This window comes from Schistocerca piceifrons, chromosome 1, assembly GCF_021461385.2.
Source record: "Schistocerca piceifrons isolate TAMUIC-IGC-003096 chromosome 1, iqSchPice1.1, whole genome shotgun sequence".
Classification (NCBI taxonomy): Eukaryota; Metazoa; Arthropoda; class Insecta; order Orthoptera; family Acrididae; genus Schistocerca; species Schistocerca piceifrons.
Genome location: NC_060138.1, coordinates 998,383,658 through 998,405,500, shown reverse-complemented (window position 1 = coordinate 998,405,500; position 21,843 = coordinate 998,383,658). Strand labels below are relative to the sequence as shown.

Below are 21,843 nucleotides of genomic sequence, written 5' to 3'. Positions count from 1 at the left end.
CATGTTCGTACACAAAGAAGAATGATAGACCTAGTTCTGATCGTTTCGTAAGCAATTACAGACTTTCCTCCAAAAAAAAAAAAACGTTTCTCCTCTCTCTATTGGTTGACTTATGTAGTACAACTTTCTGCACTCAATTTGATAAGCATGGTGTGAGCTCAGAGCTCCTTGGCCCAATTTTCTTCGCTGCGTTTACAGTACAATTATTATTTCTGAATAATTTTAATTTTTATACTGTTCAAACAAATTTTTGACTGTTCTTGTTAACAAAGGAAAATATATCCTAACTAGCGAACGCGCAATGTTTCGTAATTGCTATATACGTAAGGGAAATTAAATATACTGCCTACAGCCCAATCTCCATCTCTCCCCTCTCTGTCCATCCTCCCCGTCTCTTTGTTCATCTGCTCCTCCTCCCGCACTCTCTCTAGCCAGCTCCTCATCGCCCCCCCCCCCCTCTCTCTCTCTCTCTCTCTCTCCCCCTCTCTCTGGATTTCCTCCCTCCCCCTCTACCATCTTCGCTTTCCCCTCTCTACGACAATTTCCTCCCCCCTCTCTGTGCACCTCCTCTTCTCCCTTTAATTGACCTTGGGTCTTCTTTATTGTTATTGCAAACGAAACATTGTTTGGGAATTGAAGTGACTTAAAGTGAATGGGCACATCGGTTGACATCTCCAGCTACATCTACATCTATATCTACGTGATTACTCTGCTATTCACAATAAAGTGCCTGGCAGGGGGTTCAATGAACCACCTTCAAGCTCTCTCGCTACCGTTCCACTCTCGAACGGCGCGCGGGAAAAACGAGCACTTAAATTTTTCTGTGCGAGCCCTGATTTCTCTTATTTTATCGTGATGTGCATTTCTCCCTGTGTAGGTGGGTGCCAACAGAATATTTTCGCAATCGGAGGAGAAAACTGGTGATTGAAATTTCATGAGAAGATCTCGTCGCAACGAAAAACTCCTTTGTTTTAATGATGCCACTCCAATTCACGTACCATGTCTGTGACACTATCTCCCCTATTTCGTGATAATACAAAAGGAGCTTCCCTTCTTTGTAATTTTTCGATGTCATCCATCAGTCCCATCTTATGCAGATCCCACACCGCACAGCAATACTCCAGAATAGGGCGGACAAACGTGGTGTAAGCACTCTCTTTGGTAGACCTGTTGCACTTTCTAAATGTTCTGCCAATGAATTGCAGCCTTTGATAGGCTCTACCCACAACATTATCTATGTGACCGTTCCAATTTATGTTATTTGTAATTGTAATCCCTAAGTGTTTAGTAGAATTTACAGCCTTCAGATTTGTGTGACTTATCGCGAATCGAAATTTAGCGGATTCCTTTTTGTACTCATGTGAATACTTTCACGCTTTTTTTTATTCATGGTCAATTGCCACTTTTCGCACCATACAGATATCTTATCTAAATCATTTTGCAATTCGTTTTGGTCATCTGATGACTTTAGAAGACGGTAAATGACAGCATCATCTGCATTGTAGAATTTTAGAACATGTTTTTTGCTCGCGTATCATGTCATTTCTGGAAACCCAGAATCTACTATGTAGGAATCAACATGGATTCCGGAAACAGCGATCGTGTGAGACCCAACTCGCCTTATTTGTTCATGAGACCCAGAAAATATTAGATACAGGCTCCCAGGTAGATGCTATTTTTCTTGACTTCCGGAAGGCGTTCGATACAGTTCCGCACTGTCGCCTGATAAACAAAGTAAGAGCCTACGGAATATCAGACCAGCTGTGTGGCTGGATTGAAGAGTTTTTAGCAAACAGAACACAGCATGTTGTTATCAATGGAGAGACGTCTACAGACGTTAAAGTAACCTCTGGCGTGCCACAGGGGAGTGTTATGGGACCATTGCTTTTCACAATATATATAAATGACTTAGTAGATAGTGTCGGAAGTTCCATGCGGCTTTTCGCGGATGATGCTGTAGTATACAGAGAAGTTGCTGCATTAGAAAATTGTAGCGAAATACAGGAAGATCTGCAGCGGATAGGCACTTGGTGCAGGGAGTGGCAACTGACCCTTAACATAGACAAATGTAATGTATTGCGAATACATAGAAAGAAGGATCCTTTATTGTATGATTATATGATAGCGGAACAAACACTGGTAGCAGTTACTTCTGTAAAATATCTGGGAGTATGCGAAGGAACGATTTGAAGTGGAATGATCATATAAAACTAATTGTTGGTAAGGCGGGTACCAGGTTGAGATTCATTGGGAGAGTGCTTAGAAAATGTAGTCCATCAACAAAGGAGGTGGCTTACAAAACACTCGTTCGACCTATACTTGAGTATTGCTCATCAGTGTGGGATCCGTACCAGGTCGGGTTGACGGAGGAGATAGAGAAGATCCAAAGAAGAGCGGCGCGTTTCGTCACTGGGTTATTTGGTAACCGTGATAGCGTTACGGAGATGTTTAATAAACTCAAGTGGCAGACTCTGCAAGAGAGGCGCTCTGCATCGCGGTGTAGCTTGCTCGCCAGGTTTCGAGAGGGTGCGTTTCTGGATGAGGTATCGAATATATTGCTTCCCCCTACTTATACTTCCCGAGGAGATCACGAATGTAAAATTAGAGAGATTAGAGCGCGCACGGAGGCTTTCAGACAGTCGTTCTTCCCGCGAACCATACGCGACTGGAACAGGAAAGGGAGGTAATGACAGTGGCACGTAAAGTGCCCTCCGCCACACACCGTTGGGTGGCTTGCGGAGTATCAATGTAAATGTAGATGTAGAAACAGTCTAAAGCGGCTACTGAGATTGTCTCCTATGGCATCAATATAGATCAGGAGCAACAAAGGGCCTAGAACACAACGCCGGATATTATTTCTGTTTTACTCGATGACGTTCCGTCTATTACTACGAACTGTGACCTTTCTGACAGGAAATCACGAATCCAGTCGCACAACTGTGGCGATATTCCATAGGCACGGAGTTTGGTTAGAAGACGCTTATGAGGAACGGTGTCGAAAGCCTTTTGGAAATCTAAAAATATTGAATCAATTTGACATTCCCTGTCGGTAGTATAAAGAGCTTGTTGTGTTTCGCAAGAACGATATTTTCTGAATTCGCGCTGACTACGTGTCAATAAATCGTTTTCTTCGAGGTACTTCATAATTCCGAATGCAATACATGTTCCAAAACCCTACTACAAATCGACCTTAGTGATTTTGGCCTGTAATTCAACGGATAACTCCTACTTCCCTTTTGTGGCATTGGTTTCACTTGGTTCTGTGAGGATAATGGCTCCAATGACAGTAATTTGCATAGTTCTATTCTGCGAACGGGTAGGATTAGAAAGTTTTGGAGCATTTATATTCCGTATTAGTATACTAATTATAAGGCGAAAAGCCAAAGATACAACTTTCACGTTGCTTGTTAAAACCGACTGTGAGAAAGAAAACAAAATAGCATATTGTGTGTATACAATTTTTGTTTAAAATTTATATACAAAGAGAACGTATATGTAGGGGAAAAATGTAAATGTGTGCTGGTTAAACGCCTCGGTACGTTAGCTACAACTGCGTGCAAGAAACAAAATGAAGCCGCACATGTCCACAGAACAGTACAGGATTTTCTTTCTCTCAGCCGGTTTTAACAGAAAATCTGTAGACTGTTTAAAAAAAAAAAATATTGTATCATATGTCTGTCCGAATACTTGTAACGGTATCTTGTATAAATTTGAGGTAAATCAATCAAGATCTTTTTAATATTTTTGTTACTAACTTTTTCCTGTTATAAATGCATATTTAAAAAGTATATAGCCTTTCTCCACCCATAAGTTTATTAGAGCATCGCGTAATAATTTGATGTAAATCGGTCAAGAACTATTCGATAGTTTTGGTAACAACGTAAAACAACGTTATGTCATTACACTAAGGTGACAAGTCATGGGATAGCGATATGCACATATATAGATGGCAGTGGTGTCGCATGAACAAGGTGTAAAATGGCGGTGCATTGGCGGAGTTGTCATTTATACTCAGGTAATTCACGTAGAAAGATTTAGGTGTGATTATGGAATTTTGAACGCTATATGATAGTTGGAGGTATACGCATGGGACGTTCCATTTCGGAAATCATTAGGTAATTCAGTATTCCGGGATCTACAGTGTCAAGAGTGTGCCGATAATACCAAATTCCAGTCATTATCTCTCACGATGGACAACGCAGTGGCCGACGGCCTTCACTTAACGAACGAGAGCAGTGGCGTTTCCGTAGAGTTGTCAGTGCTAACAGACAAGCAACACGACGTGAAATAACCGCAGAAATCAATATCGGGCGTACGGCAAACGTATCCGTAAGGAAAGTGCGGCGAAATTTTGCGTTAATGGGCTATGGTACCAAACGACCGGCCGGCCGTAATGGCCGAGCGGTTCTAGGCGCTTCAGTCTCGAACCGCGCGACCGCTACGGTCGCAGGTTCGAATCCTGCCTCGGGCATGGATGTGTGTGATGTCCTTAGGTTAGTTAGGTTTAAGTAGTTCTAAGTTCTAGGGGACTGATGACCTCAGATATTAAGTCCCATAGTGCTCAGAGCCATTTGAACCATTTCAACCAAACGACCGACGCGAGTGCCTTTGCTAACAGCAGAACATCGACTGCAGCGCCTAACCTGGGTTCGTGACCATGTCAGTTGGACCCTAGAGGACAGGAAACCTTTGGCCTGGTCAGATGAGTCCCGATTTCACTTGGTAAGAGCTGACGGTAGGGTTCGAGTGTGGCGCAGACCTTATCAAGATATGGAGCCAGGTTGTCAACAAGGTCCCGTGCAAGCTGGTGGTAGCTCCATGATGGTGTGGACTGTGTTTACATGGAATGGACAGGGTCCTCTGGTCTAGCTGAAGCGATTATTGACTGGAAATAGTTATGTTCGGCTATTTTGAAACCATTCATTGCCATTCCTGAACACTTCACCAGGCCACTGTTGTTCGAGATAGGTTGGAAGAACATTCTGGTCAATTCGAACAAATGATTTGGCCACCCAGATCGCCCGACGTGAATCCCGTCTGACGTTTATGGGACATGATCGAGAGATCAGTTCGTGCACAAAAACCTGCACCGGCAATACTTTCTCAGTTATGTAGATATGGAGGGAGCATGGCTCAATATTTGTGGAGGGAACTTCCGACGACTTGTTAACTCCACGCCACGTCAAGCTGCTGGACTACGCCGGGAGAAAGGAGGTCCGACACTAATTAGGAGGTATCCCGAGACTTTTGTCATCTAAGTGTAATGTCAGCGGCGGTAAGACACTACACTGATAGAAATGGGAAGCCTTACATCATGAACACATTCACCAAACGTTGCTTGAACCTTTATGGTGGCGATCGCAACACAGCATACACAAATGACATGTGCGTGCAGCTTATCGCGATCTCTCGAACAATTGGAGTGAGGAACATGGGAGCATCAAACAGCAGGATAGCATAGATTGTTGGCTGGAATGCAGTGGGTGCAAGACAGGAGTGTGGCAAGTGGAGTGGTCACAGTGTCTTCCTGAACGACAAAACCACGAGAATTTCGCGGATTTTTCGACTGCCACTGATGAATAAACTAATGAGATCAGCAGCACTCCCTGCAGAGGATAAGGGAGAGCATTACCAGGAACCGTGGGGCAGATTATGGGACGTCCATGTTTTGCGTGAACTCAAATTTGGTGGTGGTGGTTGGAGGGGGGGGGGGGGGACGAAGCTTCCCGTAAAATCTCACCAAATCTCATTCAAAGGGGGATAGTGAAAATCTCACATCAACTTTATAATTCAGGGATTGATCACTATTTACAATATTAAAGTGCCCATCAGTCTTTATGGCCTGCCTGAATTGCACTGAATGCTTTACACGCGTGCATTTCCGGAATTTCAAAATGTATAACAAGTGCTACACAAGCGTCACATTCCATTCGGTGAGTTCCGTGCCGTGCTCATCAAAATCATTGTGATCAGTCAGTGACTCAGTCGTGATATTCTGCAACGCATATAAAGCCGATGTTACTGTGCTGAACATGAATTTGTACTAAAATTTTTATAATGCGTGTGTTAAAAGGCATGCCGACAGGTCAAAACACACATGTCACCAAGAAGTTAATCGTTTGTGGAAGGAAGCTAAGATGGAGTTCACGGACAAGAATTCTTTTTGTGATAATATAAATTAAGAGATTGAAAATCTGCGTAACAGCATGGTCCAAAGGAAATTACAAGCAATGTCGTCTTCCATGTGCAAAGTAACTAAAGGTTCAATAATACACTACTGGCCCCTAAAATTGCTACACCAAGAAGAAATGCAGATGATAAACGGCTATTTATTGGACAAATACATTATACTAGAACTGACATATGATTACATTTTCACGCAGTTTGGGTGCATAGATCCTGAGAAATCAGTACCCAGAAAAACCACCTCTGGCCGTAATAACGGCCTTGATACGCCTGAGCATTGAGTCATACAGAGCTTGGATGGCGTGTTCAGGTACAGCTGCCCATGTAGCTTCAACACGATACCACAGTTCATCAAGAGTAGTGACTGGCGTTTTGTGACGAGCCAGTTGCTCGGCCACCATTGCGCAGACGTTTTGAACTGGTGAGAGATCTGGCGAATATGCTGGCCAGGGCAGCAGTCGAACATTTTCTCTATCCAGAAAGGCCCGCACAGGACCTGCAACATCCCGTCGTGCATTAGCCTGCTGAAACGTAGGGTTTTGCAGGGATCGAGTGAAGGGTAGAGCCACGGGTCGTAACACATCTGAAATGTATCGTCCACTGTTTAAAGTGCCATCAATGCGAACAAGAGGCGACCGAGACGTGTAACCAATGGCACCCCATACCATCACGCCGGGTGATACGCCAGTATGGCGATGACGAATACACACTTCCACTGTGCGTTAACCGCGATGTCGCCAAAAACGGATGCAACCATCATGTTGCTGTAAACAGAACCTGGATTCATCCGAAAAAATGACGTTTTGCCATTCGTGCACCCAGCTTCGTCGTTGAGTACACCGTCGCAGGAGCTCCTGTCTGTGATGCAGCGTCAAGAGTAACCGCAGCCATGGTCTCCAAGCTGATAGTCCATGCTGCTGCAAACGTTGTCGAACTGTTCGTGCAGATGGTTGTTGTCTTGCAAACGCCCCCATCTGTTGACTCAGGGATCGAGACGTGGCTGCACGATCCGTTACAGCCATGCGGATAAGATGCCTGTCATCTCGACTGCTAGTTGATACGAGGCCGTTGGGATCCAACACGGCGTTCCGTATTACCCTCCTGAACCCACCGATTCCATACTCTGCTAACAGTCATTGGATCTGGACCAACGCGAGCAGCAATGTCGTGATGCGATAAACCGCAATTACAATAGGCTACAATCTGACCCTTATCAATGTTAGAAACGTGATGGTACGCATATCTCCTCCTTACACGAGGCATCACAACAACGTTTCACCAGGCAACGCCGGTCAACTGCTGTTTGTGTATGAGAAATCGGTTGGAAACTTTCCGCATGTCAGCACGTTGTAGGTGTCGTTACCGGCGCCAACCTTGTGTGAATGCTCTGAAAAGCTAATCATTTGCATATCACAGCATCTTCTTCCTGTCGGTTAAATTTCACGTCTGTAGCACGTCATCTTCGTGGTGTAGCAATTTTAGTGGCCAGTAGTGTATTTAATGTATACAATATACCAATAAAAGGACAAGTTTTTAGGGATCCATCGAAACGGTTAATACTATGTCCGTGGAGCCTTTTTGTCCATCTGTCACTGGTTTTCTCTTCGTTCAAATACTACGCAGAGCTGACATGTTTAAAATAGTGTACCTAATCACCTGTTAACAGCACTGTTCAATACCTTTTCTAAATAAATCATATTTTCATGAAAGTGTTTTGATCAACGTTTGAAACAAATTTTAAAAATTCATTTTTTCAAGTTTTTACCCAGCCACGAGATAAACCTCACGTGAGGGGCAGCAGGGGGTCCCAACACATCTAACCAAATCTCACCAACGAGGGAGGGTGGGTCCAAATTTAAAAAAACCCCTCACGTAGTTAATGGACGTCCCTTTACAGGAATCTGGCTTGAGATCTCGAGTCACCATGGGTTGATACCGCTGACACCACGCCACACTCGACACAGAGATGCGTGGTGTAGAGGCAGAGTAACTGGGGCATTTGTGGAACTCTCCGGTGTTCGGCGATGAAAGTTGCTTCTGGTGCTTGCGGTCAGGCCGCACCCAGTATATCCGTAGACAGTCTAGTGAATGGTCCCAGGAAGCAGCTCTTCTCGACACTCGTATCTCTCCAAACCATGTGTGCAGGTATTCCACGTGACAGCAAGGCTTATTTGACAGTTGCTAAAGAGAGGCTGAAAGTATGCCAGTATATGACAAGAATGATACGCCCCGTTGCCATACGCATCATGACCGTGGTTTAACAGCTCAATTCGGAGAATGCTCAGGAAGCAAACACAGTTGCACTCGCGGTACAAGAAAGATCGGAAGAATGAGGACGCAGGCAAAAGTTAGTAGAGATTCGTGCTGCTGTAAAAAGACCGATGCGTGAAGCATACAACCACTACCACCGTCATACCTTAGCAAAAGATCTTGCTGAAAACCCAAGAAAATTCTGGTCTGACGTAAAATCGGTAAGCGGGTCGAAGGCTTCCATCCAGTCACTCACTGATCAGTCTGGCCTGGCAACGGAAGACAGCAAAACGAAAGCTGAAATTTTAAATTTAGCATTTGAGAAATCTTTCACGCAGGAAGATCGTACGAACATACCGCCGTTTGAGTCTCTTACAGATTCCCGTATGGAGGACATAGTGATAGACATCCCTGGGGTTGTGAAGCAGCTGAATGAGTTGAAAATAAATAAATCGCCAGGTCCTGATGGGATTCCAATTCGGTTTTACAGAGAGTACTCTACTGCACTGGCTCCTTACTTAGCTTGCATTTCTCGCGAATCTCTTGCACAACGTAAAGTCCCGAGCGACTGCAAACAAGCGCAGGTGACGCCTGTATATAAGAACGGTAGAAGGACGGATCCTCAAAATTACAGACCAATATCCTTAACATCGGTTTGTTGCAGGATTCTCGAACATATTCTCATTTCGAAAATAATGAATTTCCTTGAGACAGAGAAGTTGCTGTCTATGCATCAGCACGGCTTTAGAAAGCATCGCTCCTGCGAAACGCAACTCGCCCTTTCTTCACATGATATCTTGCGAACCGTGGATGTAGGGTATCAGACGGATGCCATATTCCTTGACTTCCGGAAAGCGTTTGACTCGGTGCCCCACTGCAGACTCCTAACTAAGGTACGAGCATATGGGATTGGTTCCCAAATATGTGAGTGGCTCTCAGACTTCTTAAGTAATAGAAACCAGTACGCTGTCCTCGATGGTGAGTGTTCATCGGAGGTGAGGGTATCATCTTGAGTGCCCCAGGGAAGTGTGGAATGTCCGCTGTTGTTTTCTATCTACATAAATGATCTTTTGGATAGGGTGGATAGCATTGTGCGGCTGATTGCTGATGATGCTGTGGTGTACGGGAAGGTGTCGTCGTTGAGTGACAGTAGGAGGATACAAGAGGACTTGGACAGGATTTTTGATTGGTGTAAAGAATGGCAGCTAACTCTAAATATAGACAAATGTAAATTAATGCAAATGAATAGGAAAAAGAATCCCGTCATGTTTGAATAATCCATTAGTAGTGTAGCGCTTGACACGGTCACGTCGATTAAATATTTGGGCGTAACATTGCAGAGCGATATGAAGTGGGACAAGCATGTAATGGCAGTTGTGGGGAAGGTGGATAGTCGTCTTCGGTTCATTGGTAGAATTTTGCGAAGATGTGGTTCATCTGTAAAGGAGACCGCTTACAAAACACTAATACGATCTATTCTTGAGTACTGCTCGAGCGTTTGGGATCCCTATCAGGTCGGATTGAGGGAGGACATAGAAGCAATTCAGAGGCGGGCTGCTAGATTTGTTACTGGTAGGTTTGATCATCAAGCGAGTGTTACGGAAATGCTTCAGGAACTTGGGTGGGAGCCTCTGGAGGAAAGGAGGCGTTCTTTTCGTGAATCGCTACTGAGGAAATTTAGAGAACCAGCATTTGAGGCTGACTGCAGTACAATTTTACTGCCGCCAACTTATATTTCGCGGAAAGACCGCAAAGATAAGAGAGATTAGGGCTCGTACAGAGGCATATAGGCAGTCATTTTTCCCTCGTTCTGTTTGGGAGTGGAACAGGGAGAGAAGATGCTAGTTGTGGTACGAGGTACCCTCCGCCACGCACCGTATGGTGGATTGCGGAGTATGTATGTAGATGTAGATGTAGACTACAGTACCAAATGGCGTATTCCGGCAGGATAACGTAGGAACCCAAAGTGCAGTTCTCACCACAGACTCCCAGACGAATGTATTGGTTCTCGACTGAGTTGCGCGGTCACGTTATTTTTCAGCCACGAAGCATACCTGGAATGCGGGATGAAGACATCTTTCACAGAAGATGGGATGATAAACATAGGTACAGTGAAGGTAACTACAAGGAAGCCATGGGTAACAGAAGAAGTACTGCAACCGATCGATGAAAGAAGGAAGCAAAAAAATTTTCAGGGAAATTCGGGAATACAGAAATACAAGTCATTTAGGAATGAAATACATAGGAAGTGCAGGGAAGGTCAAGTGAAGTGGCAACATGAAAAATGTGAAGAAAACAAAAAAGAATTGGCTGTAGGAAGGACTGTCTCAGCATATAGAAAACTCATAACAACCTTCGGTGAAATTAAAAACTAGGACGGCAAAATTAAGAGTGCAATGGGAATTCCACTGTTAAATGCAGCGAAAAGATCCGATAGGTGAAAAGAGCTCTATGAGGAGAAGGACTCGTCTGAAGATGTGATAGTGTAAGTAGGTTGTTTAGGTTTTATCTTGGTAACGCCACGTAACGCTCTGTATGAAAATCACTGACTGTGCTGTATGCAGTCTTTAGCTTGGCATTGTTGGAATATTCTCTATTGTAGTGTTGGGCAGATTGATGTGAACAGCGCGTAGCGTTGTGCAGTTGGAGGTGAGTCGCCAGCAGTGGTGGATGTGGGGAGAGAGAAGCCAGAGTTTTGAGATGTTAATATGATCGGACGAACTGGACGTGTGTCCGTCAGGAAAAGGAAATTTGCCAAACTGGATGTCACAAATTATACATATGTATTATGACTTTTGAACACTATTAAGGTAAATACATTGTTTGCTCTCTATCAAAATCTTTCATTTGCTAACTATATGCCTATCAGTAGTTAGTGTCTTCAGTAGTTAGAATCTTTTATTTAGCTGGCAGTATTGGCGCTCGCTTTATTGCAGTAGTTCGAGCAACGAAGATTTTTGTGAGGTAAGTGATTCATGAAAGGTATAGGTTATTGTTAGTCAGGGCCATTCTTTTGTAGGGATTATTGGAAGTCAGATTGCGTCGCGCTAAAAATATTGTGTCAGTTTAGTGTTGGTCAGAATAAGTAAAGAGAGAAATGTTTGAGTACGTTGAGATTTGCTCAGCTGTTTGAAAATTAAATAGCGTAGAGATTTACCAGCACAGTCATTTATAAATTTTTCTAAAGGTATGTTTCAATAGAAGAAGAAACCGGAGTCGGTAGGGAAGAGATAGGGGATCCACTATTCGAGGGAGAATTTAAAAGAATTTTGGAAGACTTAAGATCAAATAAGTCAGAAGAGATGGATAACATTCCATCGTAATTTCTAAAAATCACTGCGGAAAATGGCAACAATTTGTTTTGATCTTCTGATGACTTTACTAGTCGATAAACGACAGTGTCATCTGCAAACAACCGAAGACGGCTGCTCGGATTGTCTCCGAAATCGTTTTTATAGATAAGGAACAACAAAGGGCCTGTAACACTACCTCCGGGAACGCCAGAGAACACTTCTGCTTTACTCGATGACTTTCCGTCAATTACTACGAACTGTAACCTCTCTGACACGAAATCACGAATCTAGTCACACAACTGAGACGATATACCGTAAGCACTCATTTCACGCAATTTCACTGCAAGACGCTTGTGTGGTAAGTGTCAAAAGCTTTCCGGAAATACGGAATCAATTTGAAATCATTTTTCAATAGCACTCAACACTTCATGCGAGTAAAGAGCTAGTTGTGTTTCATATGAACGATGTTTTCTAAATCCATGTTAACTGTGTGTCAGTAGACCGTTTTCTTCGAGGTAATTCATAATGTTGGAACACAATATGTGTTCCAAAATTCTGCTGTATATCGACGTTAATGATATCGGTGACCAACAACGAAGTGCTCAGATTTAAATGAGTGTAAGACTGGAACGTAGTCTTTCGCCTCTACTGTCAATCTATTCGTCGAAGGAGCAATGACGAAAATAAAATATAAGTTCAAGAGTGGGATTAAATTAAGGGTGACAAGATATCAGTGATAAGATTCGCTGCTGATATGTTATCCTCAGTGAAAGTGAAGAAGAATTAGAGGAGATGTTGGGCGGGATGAACAGTCAAATATATGTAGAATATTGATAGAAAGTAAATCGAAGAAAGACGGAAGCAGTGAAAAGCAGCAGTAAAGGGAACTGCGAAAAACTTAACATCAGAATTGGTGATAACAAAGTAGATAAGATTAAGGACTTCTGCTACATAGGCAGCAAAATAGCCCATGATGGACAGAGGAAGGACATAAAACGCAGACTAACACTGGCAAGAAGGGAATTCCTGGCCAACAGAAGTATACTTGTAACAACATAGGCTTCAATTTGAGGAAGAAATTTCTGAGAACATTCGTCTGGAACACAGTATTATATGATGGCGAAACATGTTCTGGGGGAAAAACGGAACACAAGAGAATAAAGGTATTAAAGGTGTTGTGCTACAGCAGAATGTTGAGATTAGATGTACTGACAAGGTAAGGAATAAGAAGGTTCTCCGCAGAATCGGCGAGGGAAGGAATATGCGGAAAACACTGACAAGAAGAGGGACAAGATGATAAGACACCTGTTAAGGCATCAGGGAATACCTTCCTAGGCACTAGAGGGAGCTGTAGAGAGTAACAACTGTAGGGGAAGACGGAGATTGGTAAACATTCAGAAAATAATTGAGGACGTAGGTTGCAAGTGCTACTCTGAGAAGAAAAAAGGAAAGGTTTGCACAGGAGAGGAATTCGTGGCGAGCCGCATCAAGCCAGTCATAAATCTGATGACACGAAAAAAAAAAATAAAAAAAATACTTTCATACCAAACTCCACCCAACAATTTTCCTAAGATTTGCAGGCATGACAGTTAATCCCTCTAGATGATATCTGGAGCTGTTTGGCGTCCAACCAATGCAAAAGTGTGTTCATGTGTGTGAAGGTCACAACTTATATTGGTGCTTCAAGCTATTACACGTTCCATTTCCGTAAGTGTATTTCGAAAATTTGACTCTAGTGGTCATTCTGGCAGACAAGTGCAGATGGTCAGTCACCTGTCCCATGATGTCCGCGAGGTCGACGACGGAGCTGCTGTAGCGCACAGATCGGTCAACAGGCAGCAACTCGTCCAACTGGACGGCGCGCTCCACCATTTTCAGTGTCTCGCTCAGCCACTGCTGGTCGCCGCGGTAGAAGCCGTGCGCGAACCGCAGCGTCGACACTGACCCCCTTTGTCCTCCTGGAGGGCTGCAACATACGCATAGACACATATACACTACTGGCCATTAAAATTGCTACACCAAGAGGAAATGCAGATGATAAACGGGTATTCATTGGACAAATATATTATACTAGAACTGACATGTGATTACATTTTCACGCAATTTGGGTGCATAGATCCTGAGAAATCAGAACCCAGAACAACCACCTCTGCCTGTAATAACGGCCTTGATACGCCTGAGCATTGAGTCAAACAGAGCTTGGTTGGCGTGTACAGGTACAGCTGCCCATGCAGCTTCAACACGATACCACAGTTCATCAAGAGTAGTGACTGGCGTTTTGTGACGAGCCAGTTGCTCGGCCACCATTGCGCAGACGTTTTGAACTGGTGAGAGATCTGGCGAATATGCTGGCCAGGGCAGCAGTCGAACATTTTCTCTATCCAGAAAGGCCCGCACAGGACCTGCAACATCCCGTCGTGCATTAGCCTGCTGAAACGTAGGGTTTTGCAGGGATCGAGTGAAGGGTAGAGCCACGGGTCGTAACACATCTGAAATGTAACGTCCACTGTTTAAAGTGCCGTCAATGCGAACAAGAGGTGACAGAGACGTGTAACCTATGGAACTCCATACCATCACGCCGGGTGATACGCCAGTACGGCGATGACGAATACACACTTCCAATGTGCGTTAACCGCGATGTCGCCAAACACGGATGCGACCATCTTAATGCTGTAAACAGAACCTGGATTCATCCGAAAAAATGACTTTTGCCATTCGTGCACACAGCTTCGCCGTTGAGTACACCATCGCAGGAGCTCCTGTCTGTGATGCCACGTCAAGGGTAAACGCAGCCGTGGTCACCGATCTGATAGTCCATGCTGCTGTAAACGTCATCGAACTGTTCGTGCAGATGGTTGTTGTCTTGCAAACGTCCCCATCTGTTGACTCAGGGATCGAGACGTGCCTGCACGATCCGTTACAACCATGCGGATAAGATGCCTGTCATCTCGACAGCTAGTGATACGAGGCCGTTGGGATCCAGCACGGCGTTGCGTATTACCGACCTGGACCCACCGATTCCATATTCTGCTAACAGTCATTGGATTTCGACCAACGCGAGCAGCAATGTCGCCATACGATAAACCGCAATCGCGATAGGCTACAATACGACCTTTATCAAAGTCGGAAACGTGATGGTACGCATATCTCCTCCTTACACGAGGCATCACAACAACGGTTCACCAGTCAACGCCGGTCAACTGATGTTTGTGTATGAGAAATCGGTTGGAAACTTTCCTCATGTCAGCGCGTTGTAGGTGTCGCCACCGGCGCCAACCTTGTGTGAATGCTCTGAAAAGCCAATCATTTGCATATCACAGCATCTTCTTCCTGTCGGTTAAATTTCACGTCTGTAGCACGTCATCTTCGTGGTGTAGCAATTTTAATGGCCACTAGTGTACATCAAGCCCGGTTCCCCAGCTGTCAGTCTACGGGTGGCGCGTTAGGCTTCCCTCTAACGTTACAATAAGTAACAAAAGCATCCTCTCCACGCTGCTGGAAAAGCATCCGGGTTGAATGTTTGTGGTCCAGATATATTCACTTCCAATTAACCATCCTTATGGGACAAAAAGTTAATTACCCTCCTCTGGTCCTAATGGTGGTCTCAACTTGGCGGCAGAGAGAATCCACCATTTTCTTCAGATAGACCATATCCTTCTTAAGCCACTCATTGATAATTAGATCGCCGGCCGAAGTGGCCGTGCGGTTAAAGGCGCTGCAGTCTGGAATCGCAAGACCGCTACGGTCGCAGGTTCGAATCCTGCCTCGGGCATGGACGTTTGTGATGTCCTTAGGTTAGTTAGGTTTAACTAGTTCTAAGTTCTAGGGGACTAATGACCTCAGCAGTTGAGTCCCATAGTGCTCAGAGCCATTTGAACCATTTTTGATAATTAGATCCCATATGGCCGCCAAACGGTGGGAATGTTGATTGCTACACTTCAGCCGCTGTTACGTTTAGTTCCACACATTTTCTATGGAATAAAGATTGAGGGATTTAGCTGACTACTCAAGGTGCCGAGTGTTTGTCAAACCATGGCGGTATGCGTGCAGCCCTGTGACACAGTGGTTATCTCGGAAGACGGTAGCGTCCACAGCACGCTCATCGTGGAGATGTGGAATATAGGCGTATTGCAAGTCCACACTGATATACCAACAAATCAGGCAGTTTTATTTGTGGTGTGGTCGTGGGTACATCCAAACGCTATAGCTTTTTCTGTCATTCTGACACGTCTCCATGTTCATCCGTACAACCCAGTGGCAAATAGGCACAACTTCACTTCAACGAATCTTACTGTGCGGGTTCTACACTACCGACTAGCACCATTTCACTGCCATGAGTCAAATCCGTAGTGGAGGTCACGTGACTGCCTACATCGACTAAATTACCTACAGTGCTCCAAGGCTACCAGCGCGTTATTTTATAGAGATGATGGATATTTCGTCCAGTGACCCTATATTCGCCGTATTGCGCCCATTCTGTCAAATCCTCCATCCTTTGTCATTATAAGCTATACCAATTCCCTGATCTTTCACCGCAGTCCACGTGTGGTCCAAGGCGTTGTCCTCTCTCCTCTCCTGAGTATCCTGCACACCACCATGTACTTAAACAGGCTCCTCCTGGTGACTGCATACAGCACGCCGTTAACATCACTCTCTCGCAACGGACACCCAAACCTGATGTTAGCCTTCCAATTCAACCAGAGGCTCCTCAGGCCTAATCCTTCCAAAACCAAGGCGACATTTATAGAACAAACCACCACCGCTTCCGTCCCTATGACTCCTGCCTACCCATTTAAGGATAATAGGTCCTAAGATTATAGGTGGAGGATGTGCAGGCACTGTCTTCAAGTGGGACCAATCTTCATCATCATAGTGCGACTGTGATGTGGAACACCAGACAGTCGTTCATGTTGTATCAATATGTCCTACACGTGCCTAGAAGGGTCGTTTCCATAATTCCCTGACAGTGACGAATGATGTGATAATATACACAGAAGACCTTGATGTCCATACGCAGCTGTAGTAATTTATGTTATGTTATGCTGGAGACTGTGCTTAAATATTGACATGTAGTAGTTTTGTAAAATTTATATACGTACCGTCATATCATAAATAAACCATTTATGACGCTTCAGTTTATAAATGCATTAAAATAACGTGTACTAACACAGTAACTGAGGGAACATGACGTAAATTTCAACAGGACGGAGCACCATCGCACTGACACCTTCACGTAACGGCATTTCTTATAAATGAGCTGCCTCAGCGGTGGAATGGCCTGGTGAAGGACGTACAGCCCTCGCATTGCACCAATGGCCTCCATCCCATGATATGCCATGTTTTTTGACGGGGTTTCGGATGATTCCACCTATGTCCCTTCCCTTCCTACGACTTTGGGTGAAATGTAACACTGCCACGTCGTACGGCAACAGCAGTGAGTGCCGTAAGTCCAGAATGGCTCGCAAGATTATGTAACGAGATTGACTATCATCTGTATGTTTATCGTCCTTCCGATACAGAACACATTTATAATTAATTAAAGATAAAGTGAACCATACATAGCAAGCGTAATTGTAAAAAGTGCCCTCTGGTTCTATGTGCATGCATGTAATATACAGGGCGAACCAGAACTCCACTGACAAACTTTCAGAGGTGGTAGTGTGGACCAAAAAGAAAAAAAAAATATCGACTAAACTTTAGCTCTAAAATACGAAGGTCATTTTTACAGCAAGAACCGACTTGTAATTGAGTAAGAGAAACTTTCTTTATGAACGTAAATTGTATCACAAACTACAGTATGCACGTCTTTCACTTTTCAACATGTTTACCATGAACATTTAAACATTTTCCGAGTCGTAGCACCAGCTTTCGGATCCCAGCATCAAAGAATCTGCTGCCTGACCGTTAGACCAGTTAGTAACAGTTTCTTTCAACATATCATCATTTTCCAAGCGCTTTCCAACAAGAAATTCCTTCAGTTTTGGAAACAGATAAAAGTCTGATAGGGCTAAGTAATGGCTGTATGGTGGATGATCCAGTTATTCCCGACCGGCCCCTGCGGCCGAACGGTTCTAGGCGCTTCAGTCTGGAACCGCGCTGCTGCTACGGTCGCAGTTTCGAATCCTGCCTCGGGCATGGATGTGTGTGATGTCCTTAGGTTAGTTAGGTTTAAGTAGTTCTAAGTGTAGGGGACTGATGACCTCCGATGTTAAGTCCCATAGCGCTCAGGGCCATTTGAACCAGTAATTCCCAATTAAACTTGTCAGCTGCGTCTTTGCTCTTGCCGCAACATGAGGCCGTGCATGGGCGTGAAGCAAAACGACGCCGCTAGAGAACAGTCCCCACCGGCGATTCTGAATGGCACGCCGAAGCTTTAACACTGTTTCACAGTAGTTCTCAGCGCTTATTGTCATACCTCTTGGCAAAAAGTCTAACAGAATTTTTCCGGTCCCAAAAAACCTTGGCCATGATTTTCCGTGTTGAATGTTCTTGTTCGTTGTTTCCTTGGGGAGTTAGAATGATTCCACTCACTGGACTGACGTTTATTCCCTCGATTGTAGTGCGCAATTCACGTTTCATCGCCAGTCAGAACTCTTCACCATCGTTGTGATAGCACTCCAAAACGGACAAAGAATGTCCCATTCGCTTTGTTTTGTGTTCTTCTGTCAACACTTCCGGCACTAATCTCGCACATATTTTTTGCAGTGAAGTTTGTCACTAATAATGTGAAAAACTACTATCTTGAAATTTGTGTGAATTTCTGATGCACCTCGCCTGTTTTGGCGAATTGTCTCATCAGCTTCTTGTGTCAAGAAGCAGTGAAGTTTGTCACTAATAATGTGAAAAACTACTATCTTGAAATTTGTGTGAATTTCTGATGCACCTCGCCTGTTTTGGCGAATTGTCTCATCAGCTTCTTGTGTCAAGTCTTCATTCATGACAGTAGGCCATCAGATTGTTCTTCGTCATAAACATTTGTCCCTTTTTCATTGAACAGCCCACACCATGTAAGCACATTTCTATCATTCATTACACCTGCACCATGAACTTCAATCTGCCGGTGAATTTCAACACGACGAACTTATTTCGCATTTGAGAACCGAATAACCGAGAGCACTTTAAAATTGGCTGAATTACTAAGATGGCGATTAACGAAGCAGTCTAACCAAACAACCAACGCGGGCAGAGATGAAACTAATAGTGGCGTAGTGAGAGAACTCATGTTGTCGTGTTCGAAGGGCATTTTCATCCAGAAAGGAAGTTCCCTGAAAGTTGTTCGATCGAGAGCGGAAAAGGTGAAAATCTGAGGGCACAAGATCAAGTGAATAATTGGGTGCGGAATGACTTCTCAGCCCAACTCATTTATAGTGCTTTTGGTCAGTCTACTGGAATGCGAACAGGAGTTGTCTTGGTCGTTGTTCTTAGACTGCGTCTGCGAGACGTCTCAGTTGTAGACAGTAAATGTCAGCAGTGATGATTACACCCCTGGGAAATAATTTGTAGTACACCACAGCATTGCTGTTCCACCGTATGCACAAAATTTATTTTGTACGGGAGTTGCTTTGTGCTCAGCCACTCCTTTCTTTTCCTTTTTCCATTTCTTGTCAACAGTAACGATACAGGACAGTTATGGTTGGTGTTGTTCAAGAGCTCAAATGGCTCTGAGCACTATGGGACTAAAAATCGCAGGTCATCAGTTCCCTAGAACTTAGAACTACTTAAACCTAACCAACCTAAGGACATCACACACACCCACGCCCGAGGCAGGATTCGAACCTGCGAACCGTAGCATTCGCGCGGTTCCGGACTGAAGCGCCTAGAACCGCTCGGCCACTACGGCCGGCCCAAAAGCCAAATGACGACGAGCAAGCAGAGGGCACATATGGCCACCCGCTGATTTTTTGATTTTGGCTTAGAGCATTCGGTACCCATACATACGATTTTTGGACCTTCTCCTATTGCATGAAAATGTCGCACGATAGTGGAATCATCACAGTTCATCATATTTGCCAGTTCTCGAGTACAGTGAAACGGATCACTGTGGATTAATGCGCTTAAATGATGTCCATCAAACCCGGAAGGTCTTCCTGAACATGGAGAGTCACTAATGTCAAAATTATCCTCCTTAAAATGAGAAAAACCGTTTTCTTGCTATGCTCTGTCCAATGGCATTATACCTAGACACTGCGCAAATGCTTCTATCTGCCCCCGCTTCTGTCATTCTTCTACTCAACTCAAACAGAAGAATACGTCGGAAATGTTTCGGTTTCTCCACATGGCACTCCATTTACTAGCGTCCACAGCTATACTCACTATCGCCAAATGACAAAATGACAGTATGTAAACTCAAATAGCAACAGTGAACTACAAATACACTACTGGCCATTAAAATTGCTACACCACGAAGATGACGTGCTACGGGCGCGAAATTTATCCGACAGGAAGAAGATGCTGTGATGTGCAAATGATTAGCTGTTCAGAGCATTCACACAAGGTTTGCGCCGGTGACGAAACCTACAACGTGCTGACATGAGGAAAGTTCCCAACCGATTTCTCATGCACAAACAGCAGTTGACCGGCGTTGCCTGGTGAAACGTTGTTGTGATGCCTCGTGTAAGGAGGAGAAATGCTTACCATCACTTTTTCGACAAGATCGGATTGTAGCCCATCGCGATTGCGGTTTATCGTATCGCGACATTGCTGCTCGCGTTGGTCGAAATCCAATGACTGCTAGCAGAATATGGAATCGGTGGGTTCAGGAGGGTAATAAGGAACGCCATGCTGGATCCCAACGGCCTCGTATCACTAACAGTCGAGATGACAGGCATTTTATCCGCGTGGCTGTAACGGATCGTGCAGCCACGTCTCGATCGCTGAGCCAACAGATGGGGACGTTTGCAAGACAACAACCATCTGCACGAACAGTTCGACGACGTTTGCAGCAGAATGGACTATCAGATCGGACACCATGGCTGCGGTTACCCTTGACGTGGCATCACAGACATGCGATGGTGTACTCAACGACGAGCCTGGGTGCACGAATGGCAAAACGTCATTTTTTCGGATGAATCCAGGTTCTGTTTACAGTATCATGATGGTCGCATCTGTGTTTGGCGACATCGCGGTGAACACACGTTGGAAGCGTGTATTCGTCATCGCCATACTGGCGTATCACCCGGCGTGATGGTATGGGGTGCCACTGGTTACACGTGTCGGTCACCTCTTGTTCGCATTGACGGCGCTTTGAACAGTGGACGTTACATTTCAGACGTGTTACGACCCGTGACTCTAACCTTTCTTCGATCCCAGCGAAACCCTACATTTCAGCAGGATAATGTACGACCGCATGTTGCAGGTCCTGTACGGGCCTTTCTGGATACAGAAAATGTTCGACTGCTGCCCTGGCCAGCACATTCTCCAGATCTCTCAACAATTGAAAATGTCTGGTCTATGGTAGCCGGCAACTGGCTTGTCACACTACGCCAGTCACTACTCTTGATTAACTGTGGTATCGTGTTGAAGCTGCATGGGCAGCTGTACCTGTACTCGCCATCCAAGCTGTATTTGACTCCATGCCGAGGCATATCCAGGCCGTTATTATGGCAAGAGGTGGTTGTTCTGGGTACTGATTTCTCAGGATCTATGCATCCAAACTGCGTGAAAATGTAGTCACATGTCAGTTCGAGTACAATATATTTGTTCAATGAATACCAGTTTATCATCTGCATTTCTTCTTGGTGTAGCTATTTTAATGGCCAGTAGTGTAAGAAATGACAATCTATAAACAAACCCCTGACGACCGGAATACAAACATGAAGAACAAAAACGCTACGAATTTACGCGTCAACTTAATAGTATTGAAGATTGTCAGAATGTTTCTGATACGCCGTGTGTGCTAAACACAATGCAGCCGCGTAGCAGTAGCACAGATTCAGCCTTCACGCACTGTCGGTGATACATACATCATCGGTGATATTAATAGCAGTTGACGTGGGTACGATGCAGACAGGCAGCTATAAAATGAGTCTGGGCTACGCGTGCCCGGCTTCCGGCAGCTGCGTAGCGAGAGGCGCGGCCGCGTCACGTGGTCCCGCCGATCACGCGCTCCGCACGG

At 44.7% G+C, this 21,843-nt stretch overlaps 1 protein-coding gene across 1 annotated transcript in view; it reads right to left on the bottom strand.

The window, feature by feature from the left end:
- Nucleotides 1-21,843, bottom strand: part of LOC124795291 (protein unc-13 homolog 4B-like) — a 205,590-nt gene that overhangs the window by 62,709 nt on the left and 121,038 nt on the right. The window contains exon 4 of the mRNA XM_047259252.1: nucleotides 13,503-13,695. Coding sequence (XP_047115208.1) covers nucleotides 13,503-13,695 — 193 coding nt within the window. The remainder of the gene's footprint in view (nucleotides 1-13,502; nucleotides 13,696-21,843) is intronic.